The sequence below is a fragment of the Copadichromis virginalis genome, linkage group LG6 (genome assembly GCF_057382275.1).
Source record: "Copadichromis virginalis isolate Kocher_CV1m ecotype Utaka linkage group LG6, C_Virginalis_male_GT1.1, whole genome shotgun sequence".
Lineage (NCBI taxonomy): Eukaryota > Metazoa > Chordata > Actinopteri > Cichliformes > Cichlidae > Copadichromis > Copadichromis virginalis.
The window spans coordinates 6,794,265-6,821,109 of NC_140623.1; the positions used below are offsets into that span (position 1 = coordinate 6,794,265).

A 26,845-nucleotide genomic window follows, 5' to 3' on the forward strand; every position below is an offset into this window, starting at 1 on the left:
GTTTTCTTTACCTTACGATATAAAGCGCCTTGAGACAACTGTTGTTGTAACTTGGAGCTATATAAATTAAACGGAGGACTAGCGCTATCAGAAAGATTTCATAAATCCTTATTTGCTATCATTTTTGCTCCAGCAGTTGAATGATGATGGAATTTGGTAACAAAGAGTTTGCAGTGGCTGGGAGGAACAGACTCCTGCATGAGAGTAAGAGGGCTTCAGGGGGGATGACATGACCTATATGTATCCTGGGACGTAGTGATGGGACGTTCTGTATCGAGGCTTCGGAGCGTGTGTCGAGTAATGGAGGGGGCGTTTCCGCGAAGCGCGTATCGAGGCTTGCTTCATTTATGGGAGGAGCTGAAAATGATGACGTCCGAAGCCTCGCTGCCCGGCTGTACCACGTGACTGGTTCATGAAGCGGTTCGAACTTTGCCGCAAATAATCATTTTCCATACTGCCACTATAAATATACACAGTATACTGCCATCACTACAATATAGATGTTTTACACACTCCTTTTGTTGTTGACATTTACAGGCTGTGTGCAAAATGCCACACTCTTCAAATTCATGCCAGCTATTATTTTTACGTCCAGTAGGTGTCCTGCTAGAGCAAATGAAGCTTCATGAAGCTTCGCGTTGGGGTGAACCAATTGGATGAAAAGCTTCAGTGCTTCATGGGGCTTCATCTGCCCATCACTACTGGGACGACCACATCGACAGGAGGGACGAGCAACACAGAGGCTGCAACAAGAAGGTGATGAGGTGTTTGCTTTTCAGTCACTGCGGGGAGATCGGCTCACACCAACAAACTGAATGAAGGCTGCCTCTGTGCTGCAAACTGGAAGCTGTGGTGGGGAGCAGGGCCCTGAACAAACTGGTATCCATCATAGATGATCTGCACCAACCTCTGAACAGGCAGTGCAGCAAAGAGACTCAGCTCTGCTGCCACACAGGACATCATTCAGACACACAGCACGTGTGTCGGGCAGAGCTGCAACGATAACGATCTGTTAGATTCAGTGTTTCTGGAGTCAGTCTTATTTTGAAAGCAGTGTTGTGTGGCTCATGCTGGGAGCTAACACACACAGACCTCTGTGCAACCTTACTGGCTGCTTCTTTCAAACAAACATCTATACAGGGACGCTCAGCTGTTGTTTGCAGATCTCACAAAGGCTCGATTCATTTTGTGGGTTTTTTGCAAATTTAACGGGACTATTAAAAAACACCTGGTGAAATTTAAAATGCAGCTTTCATGTGAAAACATTTCTGTAATGTTCAGATCTGTGTGCTGTTTACATTAGTGCAGTGTGTGGCACACACACCTGTGAGTATCCAGCTGCTAGCAGACTTACAGCACCAATCCAGCAAACAAACCTTTAATGTTCACAGTGTTTACCCACCATCATCATCATCAGTTTCCCACACTGAAAATAATCAAAGCAGGAAGTGAACATTTGTTTCGCTGCAGCATCCCAAAGTAGGACAGACCAACACGTGACGTCAACAGCAGCTATTTATTAAAGAGTTCATCACTGTTGTACAGTCAACACACACACACACACACACACACACACACACACACACACACACACTCTCTCTCTGAAGGACAGCGCTCCCGTTGGTGTCACGTGATCTTCACCATGATTGTGGGGGTCCGTTCATCACACCAGCGATGTCACACCTGCACAATCACAAACAAACACGAGTGAGCGCCCTGCAGACATCAGTCGTCTCCTGACACCATCAGTGCACTTTGTTTTAAAGGGAACTGCTCCTAATGAGGGAACCAAAATAACCAGGATCGATTAGAGGTCCTGAATGTTTGTTTTCCACTGACTACCCACCCCCACTGATCACGTGACTGCACACTCAGGGCAATCACATGAAGCCGGTGGGCTGTTGTTGCAGGTTTTCGTGGCGTGCTCCGAGTAGAGCTGCAGTATGAGGCTCCACGCCTCCTTTACCAGACTTACCATGGGAGAACTTGCACTGTTTGAGCGCCTCGTTGAAGCCCTCACAGAGAGTGAGGTCTGTATGGTTGGTGGCACAATCCAGAAACTGTTTGACTTCAAAGTGACAGGGGCCTGGCTGGGCTGGAGCAGACCGGGGGGGCTCCTGAATGAGAGCATAAAGAAATGTCACACTCGTGGCATTTCAAACCACAGCAGCTGCAACATTAGAGCTGAGGCATGCTGGGCGTTGTCTGGGCGGCATTTCCAACCACCTCTTACCTGGTATGTAGCTTTGGCTGGTTCTGGACTGCTGCTGCTGCCCCCACCGAATGCTCCCGTGAGGGCGCTGCCAACCACGTGGCCCACAGCTGAGCCAACAGCTACTCCTGCAGCTGTGGTAGCCATCTGGGCCATGAGTCCTGGACCCTGGGACTGAGCAGGAGCTGGGGCCAGCGAGGCCGGAGGTGCATGAACAGGAGCTGGAGCGTGGGATGGAGCTGGGCTACAGACAGGAGAAAAACAGTCATGCAACACTGCTGCTAGCAGGACAAGAGCTTCCAGCTGCTGAACGCTCTCTGTGCTGCTGTTAGTTTCTGAGGGTAGGCTTCACATCAGAGTTAGCAGGTTTGGAGTTGGTTAGCATGCTGTGTGGATTTGTGATACGTCATCCGTCGCAGATCAAGTTCTGTTGCAATTCAAATTCCCAGATGTGCTCCGGCTCCTCCCGTCCTATCCAGGATGCATTGATGGCGGTTGCCTGCGTGGACTCAGTGCAGCCAAACATCCCAGAATGCATTCAGTCCAGAAGTCATGTTAGTGTTTGGTTTCTTTGCTCCTGACTAAAGTTCAGCTTCATAACTGGATCATTTTATTTCATTTGGAGAGGTGTCAGTACATGTTGAACTGAATATTACATCAGATATGACAGGTGAAAACTGTGCTGTTCTTATTTCAACAGCTGAATTCAGGCTAGCATTAAACACATTTTAGTTCAGAGATGATCAAATTATGTTTTTAATATTTGTATAATTGTCCAAGCTCAGAGCTGTTAGCTGAAGCTGCTTCACTCACCTTTTGTGACGCAGAAAAATGTCAGCAGTGTTTCAGGCGCACGTCACCGTGAAAGTCACGTGTACGGCGGGATCAGCGCTGCGTTTGCACGAATGCAGCAGCAGCGCTGAGATATTAACACACAGGTACTGTGACAGTCTCACCTGGCTGGAGCCGAGGGACGGCTGCGGCTTCCTCTGGCCATTGGAGATGATTTAGCGGACAACGCGAAGCCTGGACACGCCGACCTGCTCGCCTCTACACCGGCTCGACTGACCTTGTGCAACTCGCCTGTAATCCCCCCCAAAGAGCAACTGGAGGCAAACATCGCGAGATTTAGGCGTTACTTTAAACTCCCGTAGTGTCTCCTGGCGGGGAGGGTGGGGGGGCTGCACTTCTTGGGTTTTTAAAGTTTCATTGGAGGTTGGTAAACAGCAAAACGGCGCATTAGCGCCATCAGCTGGTATGGGGATGATCCAGCATGTTCAAAACCAGCAACACTAAATCTCAGCTGCTGACAAGCGTCCATGGCTGCAGAGCTCCGTTTGCAGCAGCTCACTGAGATCTGGCCAGTGTTGGCCAAGTTACTTGAAAAAAGTAATGAGATTACAGTAACGCGTTACTGTTGGATCTGGCTGCCTCTTTGTCTTCTTGTGGTTTTGGGTCACTTCAGTGACGCCTGTCCTTCGCACAGTGGTCACAGGGCCCTGAATGAAAACTGTGCTGCTCCCTCCCCTGCGTCTCATTTCTCTGTGTTTGCTGGATTTTCTGAAACCATTGTCCTTTCCTTTCTTGCTCCTTTCGTTAGAGTTTGCGCTCTGATGTCTGAGCTGCAAACTGACCCGTGGTCTTGTATCGTCGTCCGGCTGCAGAGCTCAAAGAGCCCATTGCTGATCCTTTTCCCTAATCTGACATGAAACTGGGACAATAAACGCTGTGTGTGAGGCAGTACAGATGTGGACAGAACTGTAACACTGGTCCATGTCTGTGTGACTGTGTGCCGGTGTAGAAAAGAAGCAGTAATGGAAGATACACCCCACGGCAGTGCTGCTGTCTGGGCGACTGTCCACCCACAGCTCTGTGCTTCTCCTCATTTTCACAGGTTTCTGTAGTTTGATGTCATAACCAAGGATTTCATCTTTTCATTCTGTCCCTTTACAGCTGTTCACTGTTACACACAAATCATGAAAGCAGCCCGTGACTGCAGCGTGGGCTGGCTGTGTGCTCTCGTGCAGCAGCGCGGGGAGTCCTCTCAGCTCTGGCTGTGGTGAGCGCTCACAGGCAGTACCGCCCCTGACCGCAGGGGGCGCTGTGTGCTGATCGCCGGGGTTCCTTCTGGAAAAGCTCCGTCGACGTTAAAGCTTCCGAAGAGCGTCCGTCCTGTGAGCCGAGGTGCAGGTGGTGGTCCCGGGTTATGCATGTCAGATAGCAGCAGTAACAACGCACAGGCTCCGCCTTCTGTGAGAGGGCCGAAGGTCTGAAGATGTCTGCCGCCGTGGACTTCCACTCTCAGATCGCCTCCATCATGGAGGTGCTGGCTAACGCGGCCGTGGCGGAAATCTGTAAAGTTGTGGACGATGGATACGCGGTGGTTCACCTGGAGATGTCCCGGAGCCAGAAGGAGAACGAGTTCCTGAGGAGGAAAATCAAGCTGCTGGAGCTGCAGATCGCCCGGTACCGAGCGGAGAGGGTGAGGGGGGCAGAGGGCTCCATCAGCAGCCGCTTTCCCGGGGTTCGCCTCTTCAGCCGGCAGAGCAGGGACTCGCAGGCGGGTATGTAGCACCGGCACCGGGTGGTGAAGCATTACCGTCATAGGACAGGCTGGCAGACACGATCAGGACGCGGTGGGAGGGCAGTGTGCCGTGACTCAGCGTGACACAGTCCACTGGGCACTCGGTGATTTTCGTGTTTGACCACGGCCGCGGGCCTGTCCTGTGTTTGGAGCGTCCTCCTCTGTAGCTTGGTGGACTCGAGTGTCAACGCCACGGGCTTATTATATCCAGGCGTACTCACACCCGAGGGATATGTTTGCAGTTCCACTGTTTCTGTGGGCTGATTATCGTGTAGTCCATAGTAAACACACCGCTGACCTCTGACCTCGGTGCCTGAGTCAGCGATTTCACTCCTGTCTCTGATTCGTTGGCTGCCACTGGAGGAGAACGTACTGGCGGCTGCGCAGTAACAAAGCAGGGCAGGGCCCAACAAACCCACGACCCTGGCTTCCCTCATCCACGGTGTGGACAACATGTGACCAGTCACACTGGTTATTGTACTAGCAGCTGATTGGTTGGTCCAGTTAAAGCACTCAGTAGAGTGGGGCGGAGCTACTGTAGCCTCAGTGCTGGTTGATGGTTTGACTGTCAGTGATAAACACAACACACAGGTTACAACTACGTGCTGTAAAATAGTTTGCAGCCAAGAGAAAACAAAGTTTCCTTTAAGAATTGATATCAGACGTTAGAGCAGGGTCCCCAATCCCAGGCCTCGAGGGCCGGTGTCCTGCAGGTTTTACATCTCACCCTGGGTCAACACACCTGAATCACATGATTGGCTCATTACCAGGCCTCTGAAGAAAGTCAAGACATGTTGAGCAGGTCATTTATACATTTAAATCAGCTGTGATGGATCAAGGACACATCTAAAAACCTGCAGGACACCGGCCCTCAGGGACTGGGATTGGGGACCCCTGCGTTAGACTGTCGGCACACACGTCTCAGGGATCTCCCAGGAGTGGCTGTTTTCTGGAGATCTGATTGGTCAGTAGGTGGTGATTTGTACCTGTTCACCTGTGATGAAGTCTGTTTGTCCAAACACTCAAATCCAGCTTAGCTGTTACGATGATCTACTGCGTCAGCCGTCGGTGTAAGGAGGGCTGACTCGGAGCGGCGAGCCTCTGACTCTGTGGACATGCAGCTTTTTAATACATAACGTGCACATGTGTTTGGCACGACATTAAACACCTGATTGTTTATATGAGTCTTTATTTTGAATGATCAGACTCACGAGCCTCTAATCATTCTTCTGGTATCCCATCAGGCCCCTCTCTGCAGGGCAGGACCAGGTTTCTGAACCGAGGGCCAGGAGCTCATCAGTCTGTGCAGAAGATCCAGCTCGTCAGTCTGGACCAGGATGCTGATCAGGAGGTTGTGACCACCACCAAAGCCGAGGTAAATCCTCACCCACACCAGTCCAAACTGTTCACACTTACAGACTGTCACACAAAGTTTTTATAGTTTTAAGTTGTTTTTAAATGGTCATGGCTGGATCTGTGACTGCGAGTGACCACAGTGGCCCCGGCAGACCTCCCTTTGTTACTCTACCCCCGTTTAAAACATACGATCCATGAAGGTGTAACACGGACAGGCTCAGAGCAGATGCCTGATGTAACCCACACACCTCACCACCGTCTCCTCGTACGTGTCCTGCACCACCTCACACACTGCTCTGACACTGCTGACCTCCATGCAGCACCACAGTTCCTCTCTCAGCAGCCTGTCATCTGCTTTCTCTCATCCTCAAAGACACAGTGAAGCTGACCTTCTCTGTTCTTCTCCATCATCACCCTCAAAGCAAACATCTTCTGCTCACTGATCTCTGTAACCTTGCTTCAACAGCTCTGTCCCACGTCTGCCTGCTGTGGCTCATCGTCCCTCTGTAGTTACTGCAGCTCTGAACATCAGCCTCGTTCTGGCAGATCTGTACCAGTACAGTTCTTCTCCATGCTTCAACAGCCTCTCACAGACACCTTCATACCTGCAAAGGTCATCTGGACCAAGTGTATTTCCACTCTTCATCCTCTTGTAGCTGACCTCACTTCCTGCTTATTATTCCTCTACACTTCCTGATTCACTAACTTCCCCCCACCCTCCTCCTTCCATCGCTCTCTGTTTTTCCAGTCGTGGGAGGAGCTATGAGGACTCCCTGGGCTTGCAGGGAACACAATAGAACAGATGTAGACATTTCTATAATAGAGTGTGAGTGTCTGTGACCACAGTCACATGTGCTTTAGTTCTTTCATGGTGTGTGTGCTTCAATGCACTCTCTAACAGAGTGTACTCACACTTCTGTCCCACTGCCTGTGAACACTTTCCCCTCACGATGTGATGTTTCTTAGCATGTCTGACGTCGTAACGTCCACAGACAACAGTGACAAACATTATTGGCTTTGTCTTTCTTCCGGTGCGTTTTCATTCAGAGGTGGTAGCAAGAACACCTACAGCAACAGGAGCTAATGTGTCTGCATTTAGCAAAAGCCTGTAAATGCTCACTTGTCTCTGTTTTCCAAGCCAAATTTCTTCACTGGCAAAATATGTGAGGGTTTGTGTTTGCAGCTACGCTCAGTTGCTGTCCACAGCTTTGCTGTTAGCGTCCTCCGTGATACGATAGCCCTCCAGCTAGCTGCTGCTGTCATGTGGTGCGTCCCTCATTTAAAGTGAAAAGTGTTCTTGTCGTTGTTGAGCGTGAATAAGAAATCTAATGTTGGGTCCATAATTATCTGGAGGATGACGGCACAGTAGAGAAGCAGCACAACGTCTCAGGGAGGAAACGCAGTATTTGTTGATGCCTGTGGGCTTCAGACTGTCGTCATTCACTGCAAACTAATACAAACAGTCCTAATATTTAAAATGTGCACAGTCTAGTTACCTGTCTGCCTGTGAAAATGGGCCTTTAAAACCAGAAACCAAAACATCACGGTGGGTACGTGGAAGTATCAGCTGGATTCATGCAGACAGGCTGCAGCTTTGCTCTGCATGGAAACAGTTATGTAACACGTTACTATGTAACTATTTATTTGGACGTGTGTTGTAATGATTACATTTGAAATAGTTTGATGATGTGAAGAACAGTGTTGTTCTCAAAGTGGGTGTGTCCTCTCAGTCAGCAGAGCCTGAGGGGGAGGGCGAGCTGCTGATCGTCAAGGTGGAGGGAGCAGTGGACGCTGGGTCTGTTGACCACAAGCTGCCGAGACGAGATGCTGCCTCCACCACTGCTACGTCACTCGGCGTCAGCGACGGCCAGACATCCAGACACCTAAGAGGAAAAGAGGTCAGTGGATCCAGCGTCGTCGGCTTTGTTGACGGTGGGACGGCTGAGATTGAGGGCGGCGACACTTTTCACAGTTCCCAGCCGCAGCAGACCGGAGCAGGGGACCGTCGGCCTTCGAGTAAAGGTGCTGACACCGGGCTGGGTACAGCTTCCTGTGAGGACAACAGCAAAGATAACCAGGCGGCGTTGGAGCCCTCCAAGTGCCTGCTGCCAGAAGTGATCGTCATTGATAGGGGAGGGGCATCGGACAAGGAGACCGCAGGGGAGGGGGGTGACTCGTCAGATGCAGTCCAGACAACCAGAGGACGAGACGGACACAAGGACGCGACTCGGTCCTCGGGTCTGTGCTCAGCCGGAGATGGGTCTGTGCTTCCTCACAATGACCCTCCAGGAACCTCCAGCATCAACTCCTCCAGTGACACGCACCTCCTGACTTTACACCACCCTGCGGTCCAACACAAAGCCCTCCCTCTGTCCTTCTACCAGGCCGTCACAATGGAGCGTCCGTACGGCTGCACCATCTGCACCAAACGCTTCTTCATGGAGTCGGACCTGCAGAAGCACATGGCCAGGCACACCAGGGAGAAACCCTACACCTGCCTGCTGTGTGGCAAAAGCTTCGTATGCCAGAGCCAGCTGGATATCCACCACAACGTGCACACCGGGGAGAGACCTTTCAGCTGCTCCGTCTGCAACCGGCGCTTCTCCCACCCCAGCAACCTCAAGAGGCATCAGAAGATCCAGCACTGAACCCAAAGACGAACTCTCCACAGCCCGCTGCACCACAGCTTCTCCTCCAGAGGCAGGCTTATACACTACTAACCTTCCTCAGCCTTAACTTCATGAAACAGGACTGGATGAATATTATCACATGAGCTGCTGTCACGTCACCCACACAGTCCTCTGCAGCACACAAAGGACACACACTGTTGTTGATGAGGGACAGGATGCAGTATGTGAGTGTGTAAGGATGAGTATGGAACAGCAGCGCACACAGAGACACAGACACACACACACACAGACAGACACACACACAGACAGACAGACACACACACACACGCACAGACACACACACACACACACAGACACAGACACACACACAGACACAGACACACACAGACACACACAGACACAGACAGACACACACAGACAGACACACGCACACACAGGCGTTTCCATGGAAGTATCCAATCAGACCATGAACACTGTGAATGAGCTTGTAACTCCTGAACTGTGAGCAGCATGAATCAGCTGGCACATGGCAGACACATCATCATCATCATCATCATCATCATCATCACCTCTAGTCCTTTATGAGCTCCTTGCAGACGGCCCGTACATCAGAAATGATGTCACAACTGTTGGTGTGTGGTGCACTTGTTGCCGTTAGTTTGCTGCACCTCTGTCTTTTGTAACCTGCTTCCTGTGTGTGTGTATTTACATGAAGTCTAATCAGTTTAACACAAATGTTCTGCAAAAAGCACCAAAGCAACATGAGCGTCAGCTGGGGACGGGCACAGACTGAGTGATTAACTCCATCACTGAGACCTCCTGTATGTTCTCGCTGCTCTGCTGTGAGAGGCTGCACCGTCTCTGAGCAGCACATCAGAGACGTCACATCATGCAGATTCATTGCACGCTGTCTGGTCAAATGTTTGTCATGCTGGAGGTGTTTCAGTGTCCCACACACCAACACAAAGCCCAGTGACGACACATGTGATGTTTGTCTTAGTGTTTAGGTCTGAGCACTTGATCGTCTCAGGTAGAAACGGAGGCTGACTGCTCGTCACGTTGTTACCTGATGAAGGCTCTGGCTGCTGGTCTGGGGTCAGCACACACTCTGCTGTAGCATCACTCTGGGCTCTTAGCTTAGCGTTAACATGCTGCCTGTGGTGTTGGCTGTCTGCATCATGCTGACACTCAGACACAGGATGCTGGCAGTGGCTGCGCTCATCATCCTGGTGCCTCTACACTGATGAAAGAACTAAAAAGGTTTCTGTGCTCATAAAAACACGGCCACGTCTGATAAGCAGGTCAGTTTCAGATCCAGCAATCAACCAAGAACCATCATAGCTGCTGCTGAGCTGAGCACCTGTATGGACATCAGACTGACTGAATCCAGACACATTAAGTGTACAAAGGCACAGCTGCTGTCTTTAGCAGCAGAGGCTAACTTGCTAACCCAGCTGCTTTCTTCTTTTGACTGATGAAAGTTTCTGTGAACTTGTCGAGACTTCATATATAAACCTCCCCCACCTTTAAATCTATCATCACACCTCATGGCTGTCCTGGTGAGCTTTGTCCCCATTAATCTGCAGCGTTGACTTTAATATCAGATTATTAGTCCACACCAGGTTAACGGGAGCTCCTGACACGCCCCCTGTGTGTAACGGGCTGTGTGAGTTGATGGCTGCAAAGAAGCCTTCGTTTGGTTTCCTTCATTTCTTTCATTTGGGATATGAGCCAAAGTCATGACATCATCACGAACATTTCCCTGTTAACGTACAAACTTCGCTTCACCTTTGAAATGAATTCATGAAATCTGAGCTATGAGTTCAACAAAGAAGAGAGAAACATTGTCACTGCTTTGTACTCGTGAATATAGTGACATGTAAATTCGCTAATAAATTGTATTTTCAAACACTTGTATTTTGTCGTTTCCTGTGTCGTACGCTCTGGACTCAGTGGTCCTCGGCCGAGCTCACGCTCGCTGTCGGCACCGGAGCGGTGCATTAGTGCCGGTCTAGCTTGGATGGGTTGTTTTAAGCTGGCCTGTAAGCAAAATAGATGCACAGATTCCTGCAGCTACAAAAACGAGACTTAGTGGAGAAAAACCAAACGCTCCTCCAGGAGCTCCTCCTCCTTCACTGCTCCAGGGCTGTGCAGGTGTACTGTCCCCCACAGCCCTGCCGTTAGGACTGCACCGAGTCAAATACAAGTATGAGATGTGATGGTGCTGTGAAAGCACGGTTCATGTCACAGCCATGTTGACGTCAGTTGACGTCCACAGCCTGTCATGACCCCCCCCCCCGCACTGTGTGAGCGCCCCCTGGCTTCTCTGTGTCAGCTAAACGCCTCCCTCCTCTTTCCAGGGTCAGGGGAGTCTGAATAACACGAGCAGCTCTCAGATCCCGGAGGAAGACGTGGATCAGGTCCAAGGTATCATCTGTTTCTCACTTACATTGTTTCACGTGCTGCCAACCCCACGAAGGCTGTTCACCGACTAACCATCGGCCCTGGTCACTGCATAGACGAACAGAGCAGCCAGTGGCACCACGATGTCTGTAAGAAACCAATATTTGAAGAATTCATTACATTACAAATGATTGTGGTAAAAACCCGAGTCAGGAAACACAGATCCCAGAGAGGTGATGGTACCTGAAGCTTCATCGTTAGTACTCAGCAGCACGGTGTGTGGGACTGAGCCAGGAGAGAGTATCATCCAGTGCCAGGGTGGCTGAGCTCTAACACACTCAAGACTAACATACACCCAGAATAATGTGTATTTTTCATCATAGGACTCTCAGCTGTAGGCAAAAACTCCACACTTGATTTCAGTCTTAGTGCCTGTGTGAGAGCTGGGACAGTTTGGGTGAGCATGCACGCTGCTGTGGAACATCCTATCCTATGGTTCATATTCTGTCTGAATGAAACTATCATGAAACCTAGAGACTGTTCGAGTGTTCAGAACTTGCAGACGTTGTACCGGCGCACTGGAAATGTAAGGCTGAGACTAAAAAAGTATCCAGATCAGTTAACAAAGCACTTTGGCGTCTCACTGAAGGTGAAAAGGAGAAACTTGTCAGGTATTAACCTGAAAAATGCCGTTTCTAATCCTGTTTCTTTGCTGTGGGCTCCTCAGGCTCCACTCCAGGGAAACAGTCCCTCCCAGGGGCAGCTGGATTGGCAGGAGGACATCAGGACACAATGTCACCAGGAGCCCGAGGCCCTGTACAGGCTCTTGGTAAATGCATTGAGGAAATCAATGACTGGTTGTGCCACAATTTTCTCCAGCTAAACAAAAACAAAACTGAGGTAATAGTCTTTGGCACCAAAGAAAAACGATTACAGGTCACCAGAGAACTTCAATCTATACATCTAAAAACCACAAACCAGGCGAGAAATGTGGGTGTAGTGATGGATGCAGACCTAAACTTAGAAAAACACATTAAGACAATAACAAAGTCAGCTTACTATCACCTCAAGAATATATCAAGGATAAAAGATCTGATGTCTCAACAGGACCTGGAAAAACTAGTCCATGCTTTCATCTTTAGTAGGCTTGATTACTGTAACAGCATCTTTACAGGTCTACCTAAAAAATCAGTCAGACAACTACAGCTCATTCAGAACTCTGCTGCTCGAGTCCTCACTAAGACCAAAAAAGTGGACCACATCAGTCCAGCTCTGAGGTCCTTACACTGGCTGCCTGTCCGTCAGAGGATAGACTTTAAAGTTCTGATGCTGGTCTATAAAGCTCTGAATGGTTTAGGACCAAAATACATCAGTGACCTCCTGACCCAGTATGAACCATCCAGATCCCTCAGGTCATCTGGATCCGGTCTTTTATCAGTTCCCAGAGTCAGAACCAGACACGGAGAAGCTGCATTCAGCTTTTATGCTCCTTATATCTGGAACAAACTCCCAGAAAGCCTCAGATCAGCTGAAACACTCAGTTTATTTAAATCCAGGTTGAAGACTCACCTGTTCTCAGCTGCATTTGAATAAAGCACCAAATCCACACTTTAAGCTTAAATTTCAAAACTTACATTTAACTACTGATTTTATCTACTGTTCTGATTTTATCTGTTTTGATTTTATATACTGTTGTTTGTTGTTTGTTTGTTAATTAGTTAGTTAGTTTATTTGCTTGTTTTAATCAATTTTAAATCATGCTTTTTATTTGTTCTTGTTTCTAATGTCTCTGTAAAGCACTTTGAATCACCTTGTTGTTGAATTGTGCTGTACAAATAAACTTGCCTTGCCTTACGGAGCAGCATCCTGTTCTAAACTCAAAATTGCATCAGTCAACCAAATCAGTTCAAAGCCAGCCTCTGGTTTTCCACCAGGTTCCAAGATGGCTCAGAGTGGAGCTCTGCTGCGAAGCTTGACGGCGCTGCAGTCGGCTTGCTGCCACGTGGGGCTGACAGACGTGGTGGGTCGTGGGTAGGAGGTGGAGACGAGGGAGCGCCTCTCAGCAGAGCTGAGTGCTGACATCATCAGCCGGAGGTGTGGGGTTCAATGCCTCTCCTGTTGCCATAGAAGCAGTGGACTCCCAGGTCCAGCTAACATGGCCATCGTGGTCGCAGATGCAGCAGATGGACAACTTATCGAGTCCGAGCAGCAGTCAGGAGCAGGGGTCTGGCTCTCGCTTGGTGTGTTCGGAGCGATAATGCTTCTTTTGCAGTGCAGCTGTCTTTGCACCAGTCTTTCACCGATGTAGTGTGTGGACTGTGTGTGAACCAGTATGTGACTCAACACCAATGGGCTATTTACTGACAGGGTGTAGCCTTCAGATCGTCATCACCAGGTGTTCCTAATACACTCCGGGGTGACCCGGCCACTGTGACAGAAAACAGCCTTCATTTAGTTTTCCTGACACGTTCAAAGGTGACTCTGTGAATGATGGTCAGACTTTCTACCTCAGGACTTTCTGGTAGAGAGCAGAATTCATGGTTTCATCGATTACAGCAAGTCTTCCAGGTCATGGAGCTGCAGTTCACCCCAGAGCAGGGGTCGGCAACCTTTCTGATGATGAGTGCATCTAAACTTTCCTCAAAAGTCAGTGTGCCATATGACTGCATTAGCAATAAATGTAATAACGCTCTATACTAGCAGTCCTTCACAAACAGGGAACAGTCTGTCTATTCTCTCCATCTGTCAGCTGCTGCTGGCTCTTCCTCCTCCTCTTCCTCACACACTGCTGAGTTTGTCCTGGTGGATCATCAGGGCTGCAAAGCCTCACAGATGATGTGCAGCAGTGGGTCCCTCAGTCTGTCCTCACTCTGGACACTTGCAGTCGTCACACATGGAAATCAAATGTGTGATAAGCTGCAGGATTCAAACACAAGTGTAACTTGCTTCAAGGAGTCCATCATTGTTCCTGTCCCGAAGAAACCCACCCTGCTTCTCTCAATGACTATCGCCCTGTAGCCCTCACCTCAGTAGTGATGAAGTGCTTTGAACGCCTGGTCAGAGACTTCATCATTTCTTCACTACCAGACACACTGGACCCACTACAGTTCGCTTACCGTCCAAATCGTTCCACAGACGATGCCATCTCTCATCTCCTCCACACATCACTCACTCACTTGGACACTAGAAGGGGGAATTATGTTAAAATGCTCTTCATAGACTACAGCTCTGCATTTAACACCATAATTCCCTCCACACTCACCACCAAGCTGGAGCATCTGGGACTCAGCTCATCTATGTGTCAGTGGATCTCCAACTTCCTAACTGGCAGACCACAGGCAGTAAGGATGGGCGGACATGTCTCAGCCTCCACCACTCTCAGCACTGGAGCCCCCCAGGGGTGTGTTCTGAGCCCCCTGCTGTACTCTTTGTACACATATGACTGCGTGGCCACTACCAGCTCCACCACCATCATCAAGTTTGCTGACGACACCGTCGTGGTGGGCCTGATCTCTGATAACAACGAGACGGCCTACCTGAAGGAGATTAGGAATCTGGAGAACTGGTGCCAGAGGAACAACCTCCTTCTAAACGTCAGTAAGACAAAGGAGCTGATAGTGGACTTCAGCACTAAGCAGGAGAGGAACTACCAGACCCCCGTCATCAACGAGTGCCCAGTGGAGAGAGTGGACAGCTTCAAATACCTCGGAGTTCACATCACGCAGGACCTGTCATGGTCCTGTCACATCAACACCGTGGTGAAAAAGGCCCGTCAGCGTCTCTACCACCTCAGACGCTTGAGAGACTTCCAACTGCCCTCCAAGGTGCTCAGGAACTTTTACTCGTGCACCATAGAGAGCATCCTGGCGGGAAACATCTTAACCTGGTTCGGGAACAGCACCATGCAGGACAGACGAGCTCTACAGAGGGTTGTGCGGTCAGCTGAGCGCACCATCCGCTCCGAGCTCCCTGACCTGCACTCAATCTACAGCAGGCGGTGCTGGACCAAGGCCAGGAAGATGGTGAAGGACCTCAGCCATCCCAACAACAGACTGTTCTCTCTGCTGAGGTCAGGAAAGCGATTCCGCTCCCTGAAGACCAACACAGAGAGACTGAGGAGGAGCTTCTTCCTGCAGGCGATACGGTCTCTCAATCACACCACCACACAGTACTGACCCACACATGCAGTTCTTACACACACACTGGACTTTCTGAACTTTGTTTTCACTTCATCACTTAAATCACTGCTGCTGTTATTGTGTATATATTTATTTATATTTCTTCATACATTCTTATATAGTTCTATATTGTGTATTTTGTTGTACAGTTATTTTATTTTCAACTTTAATTTATATATTTATCTTATTCTTCCCAGTTAAATTTACCCTTCATTCTAATTTGTGTTGTACAGTTATTTTATTTTCAACTTTAATTTATATATTTATCTTATTCTTCCCAGTTAAATTTACCCTTCATTCTAATTTGTGTTGTACAGTTATTTCATTTTTAACCTTAATTTATATTTTATTCCTTCCTAGTTAAATTTACCCTTTTTAATTTTTCATATTTATTTCCTATCTTATTCAGAGCCTTTTCCTTTTTTGTTCTCTTTAGGTCACGAGCAGTTGTCCAAGCATTTCACTACATATCGTACTGTGTATGACTGTGTACGTGACAAATAAAATTTGAATTTGAATTTGAACTTATAAACACATGTTCATACTTTTATTCCACAATCAGAGAGAAAGAAACAGAGAGAGAGTGCAGGACAGACAGACAGGTGACAGTCTCAGGTGTACACACTGCTACAAACAGGAGGATTTAGTGTTTGTGTTATTACGAGTGTAAACAAGAAGAGTTCCAGATGGTGCAGTGGACACATGTGTGACTGCTGTGATTAAAGCATCTTTCTTTCAGCTTAACGAGTGAACCGTCAGCTCGTTCAAACACACGTTAAAGTGCGTTTGGCTCGACACCACCGAACAGAGGCAGCAATATAACATAGCTAACATTAACAGTGCAGTGGATCCTGCTTGTGTCGTGATGTTCAGGACTGCAAACCGAGCAGCATCACTGACTTTCAGCCTGTTGTGTTTGTGGATATATGACTGACTTTAATTATCCACAAAATCATCACATTCTCTGTAAGATTAAGGTCGACTATTGTATTATATTTTAAAGGCTTTAAAACCAAGTAAACGCTGAAAGTACAAACATCGCTAATGTCACATAACTTTGCCGACATGTGGCCAACAGGAATGTTTTAATGTTCCTCATTATTAAACATTTGCACATAAATAAGTGACATAATATTCAGTACTTACTTTTAACAGTTTACTCTTCGGCCGCTCCACCTCCACTTCTGCAGCTGCCAGTCAAAGCTGCTATGATGACGTTTCACCCCAATTTAACATCACCGCGGTAGGAATTAGAATCAAACTTATGGGAGAGGAGACTCATTGGACATCAATCAGCGTGATGAGAACTATTGATAACAAAAGAAAGAATCTTTGGAAAAAGTTTTTCTTAGGAGAATTAATTTATTTTAGTCTGACCACAGTCCCATCCGCTAACATAGAGGAGGCGGGGTTTATGACCTATACTGCAGCCAGACACCAGGGGGCGATAGAGACGTTTTGGCTTCATTTTTGGGACGCTGTCACGTCATCCATCTTTATTACAGTCATTGGTGGTGATGAAGGAAAACGCTGGGTTGGCATGTAAAGGGGCATTTATTCCTTTCAAAGACCTGCAGTTCAAAAAAAGCGCCCCTCGACAGCCAAACCCATCTGTTCTCTGATTGGATTGTTACATTTGTGATTGACATGACATTGACCAATCAGATGAAAGGAAGAAAAATAGGGTTAAAATTCGTACTTGTAACTTGCAGGGTTTTTTGGCTAAGTCCACACACAGATTCTTTTTACACATACAAATCCTGATTTACATGTACAAAATATTTATGACCCAAGAGCGTAGATTTGGTTTGGGCATTGGTGGGGACGGATGATTCAACCACCGAACCCTGCCCTGTTTTTGTTTTTTGTTTTTCCTTCTTGATTAACAAAAAAGGAGAAATATACTTGCCTACATATGCTATTCTACGTGCTTTTAAACCATTTAAAATTACAATTCATAGTTTTATATGTGAATTATATAATGTTAAAGTACTATTAAACAAATGACTGAGTATTTCAGGCTTTAGTTTACTTCAGCCATATTCCATATAAATCAGGTATCATACAAAAATAAAAATAGCTTCAAATACAGTCATGACAATAAAAGAATATGACTTTAAGGACTTAACAACATTACTTCAGTTATAGTACACCAACATCTCTGATACATTAGCACTAAGGGAACACTGAGTGACCTGCTGGTTTTTGTCCATAAAACTACTCGTCTAAGATGACCACAAAGTAACAGATCTCTCAGCAAAATGATGCAACGTTTGAGGCACTATTGCCCCGATTAACTCAGTGAGCTGCGATCTTTTATTCTAAACATGAGCTACTGTTACAGCAACAGACATGGACTACATGCCCCACACAACAACTCAATGTCCACTATGTGAAGCAGCCAAACACAGGCCTGCTCCTCTCACTAACTGAGATAAACTGCTGGCATATTGGTTTTACATCTATACTGTCCGGTCTCTCCTGGTGGACATGGCAACACGTTCTTCATGGTTACATACAGTTTTAGACTGATGTGGGCCAAAGCCTGGCACAGCCTGTAACGTTATTGTGACACATTTTATGAGTGAACTTGGCTTTAAGTGACTCACAGGTTTCTTTGAAAAACACTTTCTTATATCCAGCTTCTTCCTCTTTGCTGCCGTCCTCCTCTCCTCCTCCTCGCAGCGCAGGTTTGCCGCTGCTGAAACTGAACAGAGCTCCCTGAAAGGCTCAGCCAATCACATTGGCCATATTTGTCACATGACGTAGGACTCCAGTAGAGGTGATTTAACTCTTTCTGCACCGCTGGGTGAATGAGACGCTGACAGATCGTTTTTCTTTCTATCGGGTTTGTTTTTCTTTACTCGAAGAGATCAAATTATTGGTGGGGACAATTCAGTAATCGCTGGATATTGGTGGGGACGTGTCCCTTCCGCCCATGACAATCTACGCCCTTGTTATGACCACATTTTGAGCCCATATAATCGGCCTTAAAATGCAGCTTTAAGGCTGCAGACCCTGAATTGGGATACAGCCAAGGTTTCAGGTGAACCCACTGTGAAACCTGGCACCGCCCTATCATGTGATTTCCTGAGGTTAGATGGCCCATGAGGTGAGTGGGCGTTAAGGCGTCTGGGAAGGATCTCAAACTGGATTACAGATGGCAGACTTGTGTAGCACCATGAGACGCTGCAGAGGTGACCCGCGTGTGTGTGATGAGCCATCACAGCCCCTCCACAGCACACACGCACCTGCATCTTGCACAGGAGTGCCATGGTAACACTTCCTGTCAGGATTTAGACCTCAGAACGCCTGATGATTAAGGTCTGTGTCTTTAACACACACACACACACACACACACACACACACACACACACACACACACACACACACACACAGGTGGTTATTTTTGTGACCTGATGCTGTCACATGTGGGGCGGCAGCCTGCGACATGATACTAAACAACAAACTGACGTCATCAGCAGGCGACTCCCACCTGACAGCGCCCAGGAGGCCGACGGGGAGCCTGTGCATGTCTTCGGCCACACATCAGTGCGCGGATCTCCTGACGCCCGTGCACCGCAGCGTCTGCCGCGCGCATCTGTCCGTGCACTCCGACAGCGCGGGCCACGATGGCGGACTGCGTCGGCTTCCAAGCGCAGATCGCCTCCATCATAGAGATGCTGGCCAACTCGGCGGTAGCCGAAATTTGCAAACTGGTGGACGACGGTTACGCGGCGCTGCGCTCTCAGATGGAGCAGGAGCGGGAGAAGAGCGAGAAGGAGAACCGAGCCCTGCGGCAGAGGCTGCGAGACATGGACGTGAAGATGCGGAGCTGTGAGAGGAGGATGAGGAGACGGAGTCAGCGCGAGGAGCATCACACGGCTCATTTTAGGCCGCCCAAAGGTAGGGGAGCGGGACACCCTGCACATCCACCCATCCAGCTGTGAGCTCAGTAATGATTATACTGCTGCATCCAGCCCCGTGTGCTAGTCGGAGAAATTCGTCCTGTCTCCCATGAAGAGCATGGTAAAAGATGGCTCGCATGTTTTGTCCCAGCAAACCTGATTCAGGTGTCCTCAAATGCTGGTTGGTGTAACATGCACCTGCTGATCTGCTGGGCTCTTCCTGCACAGCCACCTGTGGAGTTCAGCAAAAGGCAGAATATCCAGTGAGTTCTCCGGGTGAAAAGGTGTAGTTGATGTTAGAGCAAATCAGAGCTCGTTACAACCGAGGTATGCAGAAGAGCGGGGCTGAGTGCACAGCACATCGAACAGATGTGCTACAGCAGCAGAAGAACAGGAAGCCACTGCTCACACAGGCGCAGCAAAACTGGAGAAGAGTGGAAACACTGCCAGGTGTGCCGAGTTTCTGCTGCCACACGGTACAGCTCGCCGTGCGTCAAATATGACGGCAGATCACAGACATCAGACGTGGGGATGCGTGGCGTGTCTGTCTGATAATGTGGCTGCGTGACACACAGCTGAAACACGTGGGGGAGCACATGTTCAATGTCCTGTGTTATTTTTCAGGACCTGATGACCATCAGCCCCTGGCACCCCCTCCTCTGGCTCTTTCTGAAGGCAAACCCTTTCATCCAGTTTCAAAGGTAAAGATGAATCGTGCACTAGGCTAGCACGTTATATAACCTCAGCTCTCTGCACTTTGTGACCCTCTAATCCAAGATCAATCTGTTTTTGTTAATACAAGAATCCAACATTATTTTCGTCAGTGTTGATCTGTGACCGTGTGACAAAGAAAAGGTCCACATCCTAAGGTTAGACTCAGATGTGTCTGAGTCCACCCTCTAACATATGTTTCATATGTTATTCACTCTAAAAACATTACTTTGTTAGGTTCAGGATCTTTAAAGGGTTCTATTGGTTTAGGCCCTAAAAAGGAACAGTTGGAGTTAGGAATACAACATAAACTGAATTAGAAAAAGCTCATGGTTTGGGTTCAAATTCTGCTTTATTTATACAGCTCCAAATCACAGCAACAGTCACCTCAAGGTGCTTTATACTGTGAGGTCGACTCTACAATGACACAGAGAAATCACAACAATGAGCAAGCACTTTGGCAACAGTGGGAAGGAAAAACTCCCTTTTAACAGGAAGAAACCTCCAACAGAACCAGGCTCAGGGTGGAGCCGCCACCTGAGACCAGTTAGGGGTGAGTGGAGGAAGACAGGATAAAGACATGCTGTGGAAGAGAGACAGAGATGGATAACAACTAAGGATTCAGTGCAGAGAGGTCTGTTAACACATAGTGAGTGAAGAAGAAACACCCAGTGCATCATGGGAATCCCCCGGCAGCCTACGTCTATTGCAGCATAACTAGGGAGGATTCAGGGTCACCTGGTCCAGCCCTAACTATATGCTTTAGCAAAAAGGAAAGTTTGAAGCCTAATCTTGAAAGTAGAGATAGTGTCTGTCTCCTGAATCCAAACTGGAAGCTGGTTCCACTCACAGTGTGCACACGTGCAGTTATTTCTATTTTGGATGCAAAAAGTCTTGAATGTCTTCCTTCAGCGTCCGCAGCGTCTTGGCTGCTGTGTGGGACAGAAATGATTGATGCAGTAGCTGAAACTGTGAGACTCGTTTGTCTTTTCTCAGCAGGAGGAAGCCAAGATGTTGACACTGGTGAAGCAGGAAAAAGAGGAGAGAGATGACTGCAACTTGGACGTGAAGGTGGAGGTTAACATAAGGGCGGAGTGTGGCCTCTCTGCAGGTGAGTGTGGCCCCCACACAGTTACATCAGTGTTTTGTTGGCTGCTCACATGGTTTCAGTGTTACTGTCTGTCCTTCTACAGCTTTGGAGCCCAGCGAGGAAAGCCCCCCTGCTGACACTGTCCTCGACACCAGCGTCAGCAGCCTCACATCCTCCACATCACAGCTGTCCTCCTCTCCTGCTGATGCCACGATGGACCTGACCTGCAGGCCTCGAGCAAAACGTAAGGCTGCTAAGCCCGTAGGCAACACTGAGGGGGTCCATGCCTCCGAAGCGGCTCGCAGGGACCCTTCGGGGAGCCTACCTGATATGGCTCTGAAGCCAGAGGTCCAGACAGATGAGCTCACAGAAGATGACCTTCATCCCTCTCAGCTGTCGGCCACTATAGCCTCTGATGAGTCGAGCTGCGACCGCCTCAACAGCCTGGGCCTGGATCTGGCCTGGATGCAGGAGCGTGTCAGCCATCTGGGAGCAGCCTATGCAGTAGCACAGCTGGGTTTGGGGAACACGGACAGCGGGCACCCTTCTGCCTCCTTCCCCTCACAGGGAGGGGGAGAAAGTCTCGACGGCCCCCCGACTATGCTCTTTACAGGCGGCGCTCACGAGATGGCTGCTTTTGCTGCCTCCTTCGACATGGCTGCTGCTGCCGCCGCCGTAGTAGCTGCACCCCCTCCACCTCCGCCCCCTCCCCCTCCTCCGACAGCTCCCACTGGCACTGCCAGCAGCCAGAGGCGGCCTTACAGGAGCAGCACCGCCGCCGCAAAAGAGCCGGTGGCGTGCGCTGTGTGCGGACGTGTGTTCCCCAGCACGGCCGGCCTGGAGTTGCACCAGCGGGTGCACACCGGGGAAAGACCTTACACTTGCCCTCACTGTGGGAAGGGTTTTGCCCAGCCCAACAACCTGCGGGTTCACCTCCTCATCCACACCGGTGAGAGGCGTTATCGATGCACGCTGTGCGGGAAGAGTTTCATCTCATCGAGCCATCTGAAGAGGCACCGTACAGTTCACACACAGGAGAAACCCTACAGCTGCTCGCGCTGCGGCCAGTCCTTCAGCCAGATGTGTAGCGTCCGCAGACACCGGCAACAGTCTCAGTGTGGCCTGTAGCATGAATGCTGTAGCAACATCTGATACACTCTGGACTCTGAATGGTGAACATTTAAAGATGGTAGCTTGAGCGTAGATGAGGTGATGTCATGATGACGTTCAGAGTAAATGTTTGTAAATGTTTGTCCTAAATCAGTTCTTCGGTTGGTCTACCCCACACTATCTTCATATTGGTGGTTTGACAGTGAGACACGGTCACACAGGTGAGTTTGTGATAGACTCTGAGACTAAACTGAGACTAAACTCTGAGACTAAACTCTTGAGACTAAACTGAGACTAAACTCTGAGACTAGACTCTGAGACTAGACTCTGAGACTAGACTCTGAGACTAAACTGAGACTAGACTCTGAGACTAGACTCTGAGACTAAACTCTGAGACTAGACTCTGAGACTAGACTCTGAGACTAGACTCTGAGACTAGACTCTGAGACTAAACTGAGACTAGACTCTGAGACTAGACTCTGAGACTAGACTCTGAGACTAAACTCTGAGACTAAACTGAGACTAGACTCTGAGACTAGACTCTGAGACTAGACTCTGAGACTAAACTCTGAGACTAGACTCTGAGACTAGACTCTGAGACTAGACTCTGAGACTAGACTCTGAGACTAGACTCTGAGACTAAACTGAGACTAAACTCTGAGACTAAACTGAGACTAGACTCTGAGACTAAACTGAGACTAGACTCTGAGACTAGACTCTGAGACTAGACTCTGAGACTAAACTGAGACTAAACTCTGAGACTAGACTCTGAGACTAAACTGAGACTAGACTCTGAGACTAGACTCTGAGACTAGACTCTGAGACTAAACTGAGACTAGACTCTGAGACTAAACTCTGAGACTAGACTCTGAGACTAAACTCTGAGACTAGACTCTGAGACTAGACTCTGAGACTAAACTCTGAGACTAGACTCTGAGACTAAACTCTGAGACTAGACTCTGAGACTAGACTCTGAGACTAGACTCTGAGACTAGACTCTGAGACTAAACTCTGAGACTAAACTGAGACTAGACTCTGAGACTAGACTCTGAGACTAGACTCTGAGACTAGACTCTGAGACTAAACTCTGAGACTAGACTCTGAGACTAGACTCTGAGACTAAACTGAGACTAAACTCTGAGACTAAACTGAGACTAGACTCTGAGACTAAACTGAGACTAGACTCTGAGACTAGACTCTGAGACTAGACTCTGAGACTAAACTGAGACTAAACTCTGAGACTAGACTCTGAGACTAAACTGAGACTAGACTCTGAGACTAGACTCTGAGACTAGACTCTGAGACTAAACTGAGACTAGACTCTGAGACTAAACTCTGAGACTAGACTCTGAGACTAGACTCTGAGACTAGACTCTGAGACTAGACTCTGAGACTAAACTCTGAGACTAAACTCTGAGACTAAACTGAGACTAGACTCTGAGACTAAACTCTGAGTCTAACAATAAACTCTGAGAACTCGTTCGAGTGAGCTGTGACGAAAACCCCTCCTTAATAAAACCGCGATGTCGAGAGCAAATAAAAGGGCAGAACCTCTATTTTAATCTCGTGGCCCAAGGAGCATGACTGTGTACCAGTTTGGCTCATGCTTTTATCAAACATCGGTGTTCATGACTAGATGAAGCTGGAAGCTGACAGTGCAGTGTAGTGGCAGCGACACGGCTGCTGATTCCAGCATGTTGTATTTCATGCTGTCAGCAGCTGTAAGTAGCAATGACAACAGAAAGTCTGACTTTTGCTGCGCAGACTCTCCACCTAACTGTTGTTACCTGGTGCTATGTACATAAAGCAGTGATGGCAAACAGCATCTGCACATCTGTTGAAGGTGATCGCTCTATTTAGAAGAGTGGACTTTATTCCATCCATTAAATATTGGTTGATAAAGTTTGCAAACACAGAGCACTTTCTTTAGTCTAACATCAGAACATCGGTCATTAATGGGACTCTCAATATGCCAAATTCATGTTTGAATGTATTATTAACATAATGAACATTAGTCAATCCTGCACACAGAGAGTGTGCTACATGTGGCACAGTAACAGTACCTTAGTTATGTCTCAAGAACCAAGAAGGGAAATCCCAGAACGTTGTCTGTGTTTGTGTGGATGCTGCGCTTTGTTTGGGAGAAACGTTTCACGGCCCATCCGGGTCAGGCTGCAGCTTTCCCACCGTGCACACGGCACAGCTGACACGAGCACCACTAGCTCCGTTTCATAAACATTAATATGCAAATTGTCATGAACATTGATCGCTGACCACGAGTGCGATTCACAGAGTCAGGACTGGCAGCATTCACGGCGCTGACTCTCGTCCCGTGGATGGGCTGCAGCTTTCCTCAGTCCTGTTGGGATAATCGCCTCGATCTCTTTGACGGTCCTTTTCTGGGCTCTGCTTTCCAAAGTCCAGAGTTCCAATCAGAGGTCTTTATGGCCCGGATAAGGTGAACAGTCGAAAGGAAAAGTGGACATAGAAGGCACGTTGTAGCGGGACAGTGGGTTTCATCTTATTTTAGCTGATATGAAGAAGACGCGTGTCCTGGTTTGATGGGAGGAGCTGCGAGGGGCGGGCTGCTGCAGGAAGGCTAGGATACCACAGCTGTGCAGCGGCTAGGAGTCCATGTTGCTGCACGATTACAAAAGCTATAACAAACTGAGTAATGTTGTTGTAAAAAAATTCCAGACTCTTCCGTTGAAGCACTTTAAAGGTTCCCCTTTGTTAGAAGGGAAAAACTGGAGTCGCGGTTTGATTCCATGCTCTCTGTATCAGCGTCATCATGACAGTATCGTGGACGAGTGGCCTTCTCAGACCTGTGCAGTGACTCTGACGTGTTGGCACTTTGTTGAAACACATCTTGTTGCCCAAGCTCGCACCTCCTCGTTGTGCTGACTACATTTATGTGTGTGCACTTCACATTCATATTGAATTGATGGAAATGTAATAAGCTGTTGTGAAGAGAGGGCATTACATTTGGATTATTGTTATTATTATTTTTGGATGCAGAGCCTGACTGGAGAAGCTTTTTCCAGGTCCAGGCCTGAAGATGAATCTTTTAATGTCAGACATTCATTGTCCACATTTCAACACATCACAGGACTGTAAAAAGATGTAAAGTGAAACATATATATCAGAGTCGTGTTAGTGTGTGTTGGTGTCTGACTGTAATCGGCTGTAGCAGCTAAAACAAATACTTTGCCTTCGAGTATTCTTTCATGACATGTTTCAGTGTTGATGTCATTAAATATGTAGGAGGTTTGCAGTGAACCTCGCCATGCTGTGCTCATCATTTCTGCTGTGTGCTGTCACTTTGTCATTTGTATGTTCCAGAGCTGTCACTTCAGAGGTGGCTACACTGACTTGACCCGAACCACCGTTTACCTGTGGAGACATTCTGCTTTATGTACGAGACGACAGCAGTTAGATCTTTGTGCGTGTCTCAGTGTTCCACAATTGTAATGATTACATTTGCATACACACCCAGTTATCATTATTTTTTATAATTTAATAGATAAAAACATGACAGCAGAAGGTGTTGTGCTTAGCAGTAGGTGTGGCTGTAGCTCAGGAGGCAGAGATCACTTACTAACAGGAAGGTTGCTGCTGTATCTTTATGTGTGGCTGGACAAGTTGTTTTTAAAACTATCAGCACAGCCAGATGAAATGAAGTTGTGTCATACAGTACACTCATACCTGAGATTATAAAAGATATTGAGATATTGTTATCCAGCCACAGTCTGATGTTTCTCTGTTATTTTAGCCGCTGTTACAGAATTAGACAAATTCAGAGTCGTAGCTAAATCAGGTGATCTGGTGACAAACACACATCTGAACAAGTTGGAGCTTTAGTGCCACCGAGCTACGAGCAGCATTACATCCTCCGGAACAGAGGGTGGCGCTGTTACGGCAAACTGGCTGTGAGCCGCCGTCAAACAGGAGATGCACTTTAGCGGTGAGGTGCTAGTGTTTACCTGCTAGCTGTGCTGCAATGCTGTGAACGACCTCCAGTAGTTTCTTAGTCCTACTCGAGCAGTGAAAGAGCAAAGACCGAGCAGCCAGCGGCTAACAGCCATGTCCAACCGCCTGGCCTTCCAGACCCAGCTGGCCTCCATCATGGAGGTCCTAGCAAACGCAGCGGTGGCGGAAATCTGTAAGCTGGTTGACGACGACTACGCGGTGGTGAGGTTGCAGATGTCTCAGTGCCAGAGAGAGAACAAGGCCCTGAAGAGGAAACTACACCTGCTGGAGCTGAAGATGGCCCGGGGAAATGCCGAGAGAAGGCTCCGGGAGAGTGCCCTGAACAGCAGCCGGCCGAGGGTGCAGATAAACGGCAGCGACAGGCCCCGAGAGCCCTCCACCCCCGCCGGTACGGTCAGCACGAATAATCCGAGCAGTAAGAAGAGTCCAGTCTGAAACCACATCAGGCTTTCTTCACTCACACGTTTATTATGTTGTAAAAAGTCTGGGCCCTGGATAGAGCCGGGGCTACAGTGTGCCTAGCTCGTTTTTCCGGTGTGCAGAGAGGGCACAAAGTGGACACACGAGCATCTCTGGTTCATTCATGCAAACTCAGAAACCTCTTCATCGAGACTCGATGAAATGAACGTCTCCGCCCATCAGCTGTTATACCGGTACATTACAGAGCACATGT

General features: G+C 48.3%; 4 protein-coding genes and 1 long non-coding RNA gene across 9 annotated transcripts in view; 3 read left to right on the forward strand and 2 right to left on the reverse strand.

Annotated features, from left to right (window-relative positions):
- Positions 1–1,497: 1,497 nt before the first annotated feature.
- chchd10 (coiled-coil-helix-coiled-coil-helix domain containing 10) lies at positions 1,498–3,347 on the reverse strand. Its single transcript, XM_085458391.1, has 4 exons — positions 3,169–3,347; positions 2,234–2,456; positions 1,976–2,117; positions 1,498–1,683 (listed from the first exon to the last, which is right to left on the reverse strand). Exons 1-4 carry the CDS (start codon positions 3,330–3,332, stop codon positions 1,664–1,666), a joined length of 549 nt encoding a protein of 182 aa, XP_085314517.1. The 5' UTR covers positions 3,333–3,347; the 3' UTR covers positions 1,498–1,663.
- A 907-nt stretch (positions 3,348–4,254) lies between these two features.
- LOC146707071 (uncharacterized) lies at positions 4,255–13,043 on the forward strand. 3 transcript variants are annotated; one of them, XM_085458386.1, is made up of 5 exons: positions 4,257–4,776; positions 6,041–6,171; positions 7,883–8,050; positions 11,143–11,209; positions 11,913–13,043. In XM_085458386.1, exons 1-5 carry the CDS (start codon positions 4,488–4,490, stop codon positions 12,776–12,778), a joined length of 1,521 nt encoding a protein of 506 aa, XP_085314512.1. In that variant the 5' UTR covers positions 4,257–4,487; the 3' UTR covers positions 12,779–13,043. The 3 variants fall into 3 exon arrangements, with proteins under 3 accessions (XP_085314513.1, XP_085314512.1, XP_085314514.1); XM_085458387.1 differs by lacking the exon at positions 7,883–8,050 and having other exon boundaries at positions 4,255–4,776; XM_085458388.1 differs by lacking the exons at positions 11,143–11,209; positions 11,913–13,043 and having other exon boundaries at positions 4,265–4,776; positions 7,883–10,695.
- LOC146707072 (uncharacterized) lies at positions 11,138–18,707 on the reverse strand. The gene is made up of 3 exons (XR_014920742.1): positions 17,973–18,707; positions 16,510–16,670; positions 11,138–11,332 (listed from the first exon to the last, which is right to left on the reverse strand). It is a non-coding gene; the product is annotated as an uncharacterized LOC146707072 (long non-coding RNA).
- A 116-nt stretch (positions 18,708–18,823) lies between these two features.
- On the forward strand, positions 18,824–22,323 carry LOC146707073 (uncharacterized). Of its 2 annotated transcripts, none has more exons than XM_085458390.1 (4): positions 18,824–19,269; positions 19,896–19,972; positions 20,982–21,093; positions 21,176–22,323. In XM_085458390.1, the coding sequence occupies exons 1-4, from the start codon at positions 18,996–18,998 to the stop codon at positions 22,198–22,200; spliced, it is 1,488 nt and encodes a 495-aa protein (XP_085314516.1). In that variant the 5' UTR covers positions 18,824–18,995; the 3' UTR covers positions 22,201–22,323. The 2 variants fall into 2 exon arrangements, with proteins under 2 accessions (XP_085314516.1, XP_085314515.1); XM_085458389.1 differs by having other exon boundaries at positions 18,826–19,269; positions 20,979–21,093.
- A 3,763-nt stretch (positions 22,324–26,086) lies between these two features.
- LOC146707074 (uncharacterized) overlaps positions 26,087–26,845 on the forward strand; it is a 30,738-nt gene continuing 29,979 nt past the window's right edge. For both annotated transcript variants that reach the window (XM_085458384.1, XM_085458385.1), the window contains exon 1: positions 26,087–26,560. In XM_085458384.1, the coding sequence (XP_085314510.1) occupies positions 26,266–26,560 (295 nt within the window). In that variant the 5' untranslated portion in view covers positions 26,087–26,265. The remainder of the gene's footprint in view (positions 26,561–26,845) is intronic.